We start from the raw sequence: 11,206 nt of genomic DNA, 5'->3' as shown, positions 1-11,206 counted from the left end.
AGTGGCCTGCCTCGCAAGCGCAAGGACCCGAGTTCGATCCCCGGTACAAAAAAAAAAAAAAAGTTGAAATTTTTATATAATAACCTAAATTTGCAGGATGTAAATATCACAGACTATAGGTAATTTTTTTCTCCTAGTTATATCACTTTGATAGTAGAAATGGACTAGAGGAAAACCCCAAAATATTATTAGCTTCAAAATTGTTATTATTATTATTTTTTTGCCTAGTCTGGTATAGAACTTGAAAGCTTCTCTTTAGAAATTCTCTTTTGATAGATAATCTTACACACCTTGATTATTTTCATTGTACACTGTAGAAAATTTTATTGGAAGCCAAAGACCTGACTTTGATTCCTGGCCTTGACGTTGTTACCTGGGTCTCTGTTTAAGTCACTTTCCTATCACTGAAACACAATTCCCAACTCAACCAATTTAAGGGGGAGAGGTTTATTTTGGCTAATATTTCAGTCTATAGTCAGTTGGCTCCAAGGCAGGACAGCATGGCAGAGGGGCATAGTGGAGGAGAGCTGCTCACTGCATGGCTTACAGGAAGCATAGAGAACCTCAAGAGAACCTCAGGAAAGGGAGATTTAGCTTTAACTTTCTGGGTTATGCCCACGCTGATGCACCTCTTCTGACCAGTCCCTACCTCTAATAGTTGGCTATAATACCCCTATAATCCAAACACCGTCCAAAGATCTTGCCTGTGATATTGTGAGGCTCTTGGGGGATATCTAGGTATAAGCTATAACATCCCATCCCTGGACCCCAAAAGACCCATGTACATCTCTTTATGAAAATTGCATTTCTTCCATTTTTAAGAGTTGCAAAAATCCTAACAGTTCTAACAGAATTGGTGAAAATTCCAAGTCAAAGTTACCTCTGAAACTTAAGGCAAACTCTTAACTGTGAACCCCTGTAAAAATAAAAAAGAAAGTTGAACAGTGCTGACCTACAAATGGCCCATTTTCATTAAAAAAGGAAAGAATAGGCCAGTAGAAAGAAATAAGAATAAAGCAAGACAGAAACCCAGTAGGCCAAACATGAAATTCTGCATCTCTGTGTCCAGCACACAAGACAAGTTGTGATGAGATGTGAATTCCACAGGGGTTGGGAGGCCATGCGCTTACAGCATTGCCAGTGGGTGTAGACCTTGTGGCTTCTCTCTTGGGATGGCTGTATCACACCTTGCAGCTTTCCTTAGATGTTCTTGGTTCCTCCAACTTTCTGGGGTCTCCACTGCATTTTCAGCTTCATTCTCACGTGTCATGGACTGCCCTCTCAGGGGTAAACTGCCTGGTATTCCAGACATTCTGAAATCTGGGTGGAAGCCTCCTAACACCACAACTCTTTTTTTTGGGGGGGGGTACCTGGGATCAAATTTAGGACCTTGCACTTTCAAGGCAGGTGGTGGAACCACTGAGCCAAATCCCCAGGCCCAAATCCACAACTCTTGCATTCTGCATCCTATAAAACCAGCACCATGTGAATGACAGCAAGGTCAGCTACCAGCTTGAGCAGTAGCTGGGCTTTCTTGAATTATGGTTGCAGAGGTCTCCAAGTGCTTGGATGGCTGAGTGATATTAACTGAATCTCAGGAAGCAAAGGCAGCCACTGTTCTGGAGTGTGGTTACCTGACCCTATCTTCTCCAAGCAAACACTTTCACTGTTGCAATTTTGAGCCTGCAAAGGATGGGGCCTTGCAAGACTCTCAGATTTCCTCATGGCGTTTTTTCCTCTTGTCCTGACCCAAAGTACTTGGATTGTTTTTAAATGCTAATATTTTCAGCAACCAAGCAGTCCTCTGCTCCAACTGTATAGGCCTGTAGTTTATCAGCAATTCCTTTCAAGCCAAAATCAAAACTTTAAAAATCACTCATCTGTGCCATTCATTCTTTATTCTCAATGTATAGCTGGCTAAAACCAATAAAAGTACCTGTGTCACAGTCTCAGTTTAGGCTGCCTCCAAATTTCCTTCACTAGATTAGCCTGCCGCCTTTAATCTCAGTCTCCTACAGAGTCTCAGGACATAAGCAAAATGTAGATATTTTTGTGAGAGGATAACACACATGACCTGGATCCCAACTGCTGATGGAGTTCTTGTTCCAATCTGAAATCTCCTGAGCCTGACCTTTACTGACTCTATTGCTATCTGCCTTGCAGTCTTCTGAATTCTGACTAGAAGCTCAGCTTACAGCCTTGTAGGGCTTCCTACCCAGTTTCTCCAGTCCTTTTCAGACTTCTCATGTGAACCAGTTGCAAAAGCTTCTGAACCATATGGTCAGGTACAGTACTGGCAATGGCTTCACTTCTCTGGTACCAAAATCTAGTCACTTTTCTCATGTCTGGGCAAAATACATGACATCTGCGATTATGACACATTTTTTAGAGGTTTCAGTTCATAGTGGGCTGGCACCAAGGCAGGAGGGCATGGCAGAGGACAGATGCTCACAGCATGGCGACAGGAAGTAAAGAGAAGGGACAGGAAGGGGAGAGAGACCAATCCTTCCAGTCCACACCCTCAATGAACTGCCTCTTCTGACCTGACCTTATGTCCTAGCAGAAAGTCAGTTATAAGCCCCCACAATCCAATCACCTTCCAAAAGCCTACATGTGAATGAATACGTGAGGCTCTTGCTAGCGTCTGCATATAAACTGTTAGTCACCTTATAAGATTTAATAAAAAGTACACATTTAACAATAGAGATAAATATGTATTCATAGGCTATTGTGGAAAAAGGTGCTGTGTGTGATAGTGTTTTACAGACTGTAACTTTGAATTTTTATTGACAGCTTTACAACTATGCAGTATTTTCACCTTGATTTTGGTGTCATTATACATTTCAAAAATTACACTTCTAAGAAATAATATGAAAAATTTGGAATAAATGACAAAGAAGTTTAATCCTTTTGCATAAAACCTCTTCAGTAGAATGTTTGTGTTGCATATTATTCCTCATGTATGGAAAATATAATCTACAGAGGCTCTTAAGTACAAATTCAACTAATTTTCAATGGAATCAGGAAGAAGACTGAAAACTTCAAATCCTTTTCTGGCCTTTGGAAGTGTACATGAATGTATGTGTCATAGGTGAATGTACACATGCACGCACTTAGTAGGTTTCATTAAATGTTTATTGATAAATATTAAATCACTTTTTTCTGGAGCATAGAATCCCTAGCTATAGTTTCTATAAGACTAGCCACTAGGAAATGCTTATCTAGCAAAGTCCAATTTATAGTTTTAATTTTGTCTGGTTATGTTTTACTAATGAGGGTATAAGGCCTATAGATCAGGGATTGTAATTCTGTGTCCTTCAGAGAATTTTGCATAGTTTCCAGAAGTTTCTGTTACTGACAGTGTACTACTACTTTTTTGAACTCTTAGAAGAGCAAATAGAGAACATTTTATTCCATAGGAAAATCATCTGATTTCCCCTTTGTGGAAATGAATCAATCCATCTGCATGTACTTCTGAGGACTATATATTCAGCACTGTGATAGGTTAAATTTTTTTTTTTGGTACCAGGGATTTAACTTGGGACCTTGTGCTTGCAATGCAGGTAGTGCAACCACTGAGCTAAATCCCTGGCTGGGTTAAGTCTTAATATCTGTTGTTTAATTGATTGCTCACCAGTCCAGAGAGTGATTTGTGTTTTCATGGTGGTTTGTAGATGAAAAATGTCTAAAAAATAGTGGATAATATATATGTGTGTGTGTGTATATATATATATATATGTATATATATGTATATATTTGAACTCTCCAAGGATATGAAGATTTTTCTTAGAATGTTCTTTTAAAAAACAACTTTACTGTGATAGAATTTACATGAATAGTATATGATACTTTACATTCAACTTCTTTTGAACTTTAACCACCACAACTTTAAAACATTTTCATTACCACAAAAATAAATTTGTACCTTTAGCTATCATTTCTATGGTGGTTAATTTTATTTTATTTTATTTTTTTGGTTTTTTGAGACAGGGTCTCACTATGTAGTTCAGACTGCTCTGGAACTCACTGTGTAGCCCAGGCTGGTCTCGAACTCACAGCGATCCTCCTGCCTCAGCCTCCCGAGTGCTGGGATTACAGGCATGTGCCACCACGTCCAGTTTATGGTGGTTAATTTTAAATATCAACTTAGTTTGGGTCATGGTGTCCCGATGTATGGTCAAACATTATTATGGATATTTCTATGAATATATTTTTGAAATCAACATTTAAATGGATGGGCTTGAACTACATTGTTCTATGTCTCTAGCCCATTAGCTCTGCATATTTAGACTTACCATAAGTAAGGTAATGATTAATTTTAGGTGTCATCTTGACTGAATTAAGGAATATTCAGATAGCTGGTAAATAACTATGTCTCATTATGTTTGTGAGGGTGTTTCCAGAGGCGATTGGCATTGGAATCTGTAGATTCAGTAAGGAAGACCATCTTCATTTGGTGGGAAAGCACCGTCTAGTCTGTGGAAGATCCAGAAAGAACAAAATGGCAGAGGAAAAGTGAATTTGCTCTGGGTTCTGGAGAGAGCCTTTCATCTTCTTCTGTCTTTGGACCTTAGAACTCTAAGATTTCTTGGTCTTCAAACTCTGGACCTTGTGCCAGATTCTTAGGTCTTAAACTTAGGTCTTGGCCTTAAACTGAGAGTTAAAACATTAGATCTTCTTGTTCTCAGACCTTTGGACTTGAACTGAGTGATACCGCCCGCTTTCCTGGCTGTCCAGCTTGCAGGTGGCACATCATGGGACTTCTCAGCCTTCATAATTATGTAAGCCAATTCCAGTAATAAATCTTCCACCCTCCCCTATTGCTTCGGTTTCCCCGGAGAACCTTACTATAATTGTATAAGGTAATTTATTTCTCGCTTTTCTTTCATTCCTCCTCACTCCGCCCTCTCTCCATTCCTCTCTGTCTCTCTCTTCCCTTTCCAAAATGTGCATGTTGTTTACTTTTAAGAACACTTTGTGACCGTGAAGTACAACACATCTTCAGGAGGAATCTTTCATTTCACGGTCATGCACCAGTGCCATGCAGATGACATGTTATTTAGTAAGAACGGTGACCTGTGGGGATCTGCTCCTGAGTGGAGACCCACTTGTGTGTGATTGCCTCCCTTGCTGGTGTCACCATTTTAAATTCCTGGTAGCTTGATCATGTCTGAAGCCTTCCTCTGCACCACAGCAGCAGGCTTTGCTCATCAGCCAGCCATGTTAGTACCTGGCTTTCTTCTTAAGGTTAAAAACAAAAGGGAATTTTCTTTGAAGGCACACAGGCATGAGACATAGCCCTCTTTACTGTCCAGTACGGCACAAGAAGATACACTTCAGAAAAGACACTGACATGGAGGGCAACACCAAGGACAGACTGCGCATAAAGACATGGTGGACCTGCCGGAAATAGTGCCTGTGGACTGCTGATGGTCTGATCGCAGGAATCGCAAGAACAGTTTTTAAAAATCCTTAGCACAAAAGAGTCTCTTATACATCTGGAACCATATCATTTGTTCTTAAAAGCATGGTACTTAAGTGTCACAAAGCTTTCCTTCCAATCTACTGTTAGGAAAGCACTCATGCCATGGCTGACAGATCCACAGGACTCAGAGAAAGAAACTTGTTCTTTAAAAATAGAAAAGGCAAAAAAATAAAAAGCTTCTTTTTAATGAAACTAATCAAAAAGATGTAATTAGTCCTAAATTGTGCGTTTCATTTGCCTGGAGATTAAAAAGTAAGAGGATTTTAGGACAAGTGAAATAAACCCAAGAAGAGACTACACATGCTACTGGTGGTTTCTTCTGGCAGGAGCTGGTGTTGAGGCCACCAGGCTGGACATGAATGCAGCAGACACAACCTTCTCTTTGCTCTGCCTCAGGCTGGTTTGAAGTCTGTGTCCATGTCTCCATGGATGTCACCATCTCCATTCAGAGCTAAGAAATCTCTGCAGCTTGCTTCAGACAAGTTTGTACTCTCTGGTCCCAATAATTTCCAATCTATCCTGTCCCCTCTAGACTTCGCACCTATGATGTATATAGCCCAAGAAGGGGGATTTTCTCCAAGTGTCCCAAAGACGTTCAAGGTCATTTTGTTCTTCCTCATGGGCTGGTGTGTTGCTTCATTAAAGCCTAATGAAAAATTGGACCCACCACCTGGAAGGAGCAAGCCTTGGGAGCTATTCCTGCTGTGGGGGTTGACGCCCTTGAAGGTGGTGGCAGTGGTCACAGGACTAAGGAGTGAAGTAGGCAGGTGGGCAAGAAAAGTGCTGAAAAGGTTGGGCCCAAGAGGTACAGGGGCACTACAGACCCACAGCCAGTCACTGCGGTGGAGCCTCAATACTGAGCTAAATTCTTAAATATTTTTCCATATCTAATTGGCTCTGTTGCCCTGGAAAATTCTGACTGATATAAATCCCTATCCCCTACTCCATTTCTCCTCTCCCTGATTTAAGCCCTAAGTCACTTTTATGGTTTAGATCTTGAATGTCTACTCAGAGCTGTATGTGTGTAGAGGAGGGATTGGAAGGTGATTGGATTATGGGGAACCATTAGCTGATTGTGTGGCTAGGAGAAGGGGCCTGCTCAAAAGAGGCAGGGGACTGGGGATGTGACGTGGAAGGATGCGTGTTTCTCTCTGGCTTTTTCCCTCTCGCTGCTTCCCAGCTGCTGTGACTTGCGGAGCTTTCTTCCATCAGGCCCTTTCAGCATTCTGTATCTGCCTTGGAGCCAGCCAAACACGGACTGAAAATGTAAGCCAAAATAAACCCCTCCTCCTTTAAGTTGTGGATGTTGGGTATTTTGTCACAGTGATGAGAAAGTACTAAGACAGCCACTTAGTGTGTTTGTGCTTCTAATTTCTGTCTCTCTAGGTTTCCCTAGTTTGAGTTTTTATGTGAATAAAATCATATAGGATGTGGTCTTTTGTGATGGGCTTCTTTCATTTAACATGTTTTCAGTGTTTGTCTATGTTGTAGTATGTGTGAGTACTTCATTCCTTTTTTCGTTTGTTTGTTTTTTGAGGCAGAGTCTCCCTTTGTACTTCAGGCTGGTCCTGAATTCACTATGTAGGCCAGGTGACCTAGAACTCTCCATGATCCTCCTGCCTCAGCCTCCTGAGAGCTGGGATTACAGGTGCGTACCACTATGCCCAGCATTCATTCCTTTTTATGACTGAATAATATTCCATTACATGCACATAGCATATTTTATTTATCTAATTGACTATTAATGAAAATGATTGGCTATTATGTAAAATGCTCCTGTAAATGTTTGTATACAAGTTTTTATTAAGCAATATTTTAATTTCTCACTACAGTGGAATTATTGGGTCATATGGTAGATCTATGTTCCTTTGAAGAATTGCCAGACTCCAAAGCAGAGGAACCATTTTATATTCCTACAAATAATGTATGAGGGCTCTTATTCCTTCACATATATCAGTCAGGTTTCCCATTGCTTGTACAAAATACTCAACACCCCAAATTTAGAGGAGGAGAGGCTTAATTTGGCTCAGAGTTTCAGTCCATGGTCTGCAGCTATAGGAAGGAATGTTATGATGGAAAGGCAGGGTGGAACAAAGCTCCTCATTTCATGGTGCACAGAAGAGGAGCACCGCACCCCAAGGCCATGCCTCCACATGTGTGCTTTACTAATCCCTTGGGTAGTTACCAAGCCAATCAAGTTTACTATCTAGTGTAACTGTTACCAGCACTTATTATGCTAGCCGCCTTAGTGTTTGTGAAATAATATATTATAGTTTTCATTTGTATTTGGTGGATAAATGATAATGTTCAGCATCTTTTCATTTCCTTCCTTCCTTCCTTCCTTCCTTGGTACTGGGGATCGAACTTGGGACCTTGAGTGTGCAAGGCAGGCGGCAGCACCACTGAGCTAAATCCCCAGTTCATGTGCTTATTCTTGACCATTTACATGTCTTCTTTGGAGAAATTTATTTCTATTTGTTCAGATGCTTTACCCATTTTGGAAGTGGGTTTTCTTCTTATTGATTTGTAAATATCCTTTACATATACAAGACACAAATCTTTTGTCCATATATAATTTGCAAGTACATACTCCCATTTCTTAGATTGTCTTTATTTTCTCGATAGTGTTCTTTGTATACAAAAATTTTAGTTTGGATGAGATTCTGTTTATTAAGTTTAATGTTTTCTACTCACAATTTAGGTGTCATATTAAAAAAGTCCTTTGCCAAATCTGAGATTATAGAGATTTCCTTCACATTTTTTTACATTTAGGCCTTTGATCCATTTTGAGTTACTTTTTATATGTGAGATAAAAGTTCAACTTCATTTTTTGGCTTACAGCTAAGCTGTTGTCTCAGAATCATTTGTTAAGAAGTTTATTCTTTCTTCACAAGATCAATTAACCTCAGATATACAAGCTTATTTCCTGATTTTCAATTCTATTCCACTGGTTTATATGACTTCCTGGTATCAGTATCATTATGTCTTGATTACTGTTGCTTTGTAGTAAGTTTTGAAATTGAAAAGTGTGATTCCTCTTAGTTTATTCTTTTGCAAGATTATTTTGATTGTTCTGTATCCTTTGCGATTCCACATGAGTTTTAGAATCAGCTTGTCTATTTCTATAATTCATCTGTGATTCTGATACAGATTTCATTGGCTCTTTAGATTATCTTAGATAATAATTTCATTTTATACATGTTAAATCCCATGCTCATGGGATGTTTCTCCATTTATTTGGATCTTTTAAAATTTCTAGAAGTAATGTTTTGTAGTTTTCAGAATACAGATTTTTTGTTTTTTTGTTTTTTTAGTGTTTTTTGAGACAGGGTCTCACTATGTAGTTGAGACTGACCTGGAACTCACTATGTAACCCAGGCTAGTTTGGAACTCACAGTGATCCTCCTGCCTCAGCCTCCCAAGTGCTGGGTTTACAGGTATGCACCACCACACCCGGCTAGAATACAGATTTTTCACTTCTGCTAATTTTTCCTGTTTTATTGTTTGCTATTATTATGAGTGGAATTATTTTTCTAATTTCAACTTGTTCATTGGAAGTGTATAGAAGTACAATTCAGTTTTGAATATTGATCTTATATCCTGCAATCTTTCTGAACTTATGTATCATTTCTGATAGGTTTTTTTTTTTTTAAAATTTTTGAGATAGGGTCTCACTATGTAGTCCAGGCTACACTTGAACTTGTGGTGATCCTCCTGCCTTAGTCTTATACATTCTGGGATTACAGGTACGTGCCACCACACCTGGATTCTAATAATTTTTTAGCGGTATTTTAGGATTTTCTATATACAAAATCAGGTTGTCTGCAAATAGAGATGGTTTGATTCCTTTTCTTTCAATTTGGATACAATCATTCATTAATTTATTCCTCTATCTTGCCCAAGGCCATGTCTAGAATGTCAAGTACAATGTGATAAAGAAGTGATGAGAAATGGTATCCTTGTCTTGTGCCTCATCCTAAGGCAAAACATTCAGTGTTTTGCTGTTTAGTATGATGTGAGCTGTGGATTCTTGTAAATGCTTTTTTAGTCATAGTTTTTTTATTTCTCTAGATATATTTTTATGAGGACTACTTTGAAATTCTTTTCTGATAAATTTGACATTTGATTACTTCACAGGCACATTTTTGTTACTTTTTTTCTTTTCTGGAGAATAGGTTATACTTTCCTTTTCTTTGCACATCTCATAATTTTGTTGTCTTTGGTAACTGGACATTTTAGATAATATATCTACTCTGGGCATTGGTCATCCACTAGAGCATGTTATTGTTATTTGTTTGTTTATTTGTTTAGTGATTGGCTCTCCCCTGTCCTTTTTGGTGTCTCTTACCTTCACAATGTTAAGCATCTGATTCTGCTCCTCAGAGAGGCAAAGCTTTGGTTATGCCTCATTTGCCTTGGGATGACAGCAGCAATCATTAAGGCCCTCAACCACTCTTTCCCTGACCACATCAAACTGTTAAAGGCCACTAATTGTTGATCCACTGAGATGTTATGTATAAATCCTCTGGAGCATATTTTCTTCTGTATACTAATACAATCAATTCTGGATTTTTGAAAAGAATAATATTTGAGGTCCATATTTGACAGTTTTTGGAATCCGTGAGGTGTCATTTCAGCTGTCTTATTCCTCAGTTCTCTTTTGCAAACTAGCTAGACTTATAGTATAGTAGGCTTTTTCTTCATTAAGTCCACAGTCTCCTGACTGCTTTTCATGATAGCCTCCACTAATTTTGACAGTGGTCATTGGTTTAAACTTCTTAAATTTATTACCCCTTTTGCAAACAAACTCATTCTTTTGGAAGAGGTTAGGAAGCTCTTTGTTTTATGCTTTCTTCTCCTTTGAGCAAAATCTCTGAGCAAAGACTCAGGAGCTGGAGCTTGGACAATGGCAAACTTCTGTCTAGTGACACCTCCACTGTTGGAGCTGAGCAGGAGTAAGGAGTGAGTAGCCTAAGGTCTTCTTGGCTTGCCTTTTTCACTGCATTATGCCATAAAAAGCAAGGGAAGAGTTATCTGAGCCCCAGTATTATCAATGTCCGTTGCACAGTGTGCTGTGACTCAGTTGCACAAGTCTCAGTCCCACAAGTGGGAGTTGGACAGAAGAAGGACCACACTTACCTACAATTTGGCCTCAGCCACAGTTAGTGGAGGGTAAGATGAGAAATACTTATTCCTCCTGGGAAGGGAGTCTTCCGACTTATGGCCATTTCTGTTTATTTTTTAAATAATTTTCAGTGGCCCATGGGTCAGTGGAGGTCTTCATAGTGCCATGCCACTGCTCATAGTTGTGTTAGACAACTATCCACTAACCTGGCATTATGGGGACTCATACAACATAAGCCCCAAAGAGAGTCTCTAAAATGGGAATTTAGAGTCCTTTAGGCAGCATCTAAACAGATCATTTTTTGAAACATGGGTCTGCTTGATAATTTGTAATTAGAGATTCTTGGGAAGATCCAGCTTCCCCTTTGTATTCCTTCTAAGCATTGCTCTATGATATAGTGGTGACAGCTTTTTTTTTTTTTTTTTTTTTTTTTTTTTTTAAAGAATCAGGGATTGAACTCAGGACCTTGTGCTTGTTGGGCAGGTGCTTGCACCACTGAGCTAAATCTCTGGCCTAAGTAGACATTTTAAAATAGTCAGTCGGTGATAGTATTTCTTTGATTTAAGATTACACTAGCTCAATAGCTAACATTAAAA

At 39.2% G+C, this 11,206-nt stretch overlaps 1 protein-coding gene across 1 annotated transcript; it reads right to left on the bottom strand.

Annotated features, from left to right (window-relative positions):
• Positions 1 to 5,788: 5,788 nt before the first annotated feature.
• On the bottom strand, positions 5,789 to 7,981 carry LOC109117572 (jupiter microtubule associated homolog 1-like). The gene is given in 3 exon segments (XM_019205231.1): positions 5,789 to 5,886; positions 5,889 to 6,353; positions 7,978 to 7,981. Coding segments are annotated over 3 exon segments (567 nt in total).
• Positions 7,982 to 11,206: the final 3,225 nt, after the last annotated feature.

The sequence above is a fragment of the Fukomys damarensis genome, unplaced genomic scaffold (assembly GCF_012274545.1).
Source record: "Fukomys damarensis isolate Sample0158 unplaced genomic scaffold, DMR_v1.0_HiC HiC_scaffold_5, whole genome shotgun sequence".
In the NCBI taxonomy this organism is placed as follows: Eukaryota; Metazoa; Chordata; class Mammalia; order Rodentia; family Bathyergidae; genus Fukomys; species Fukomys damarensis.
Note: the sequence above shows the minus strand (reverse complement) of the source record. Positions and strands in the feature narration are given on the sequence as shown.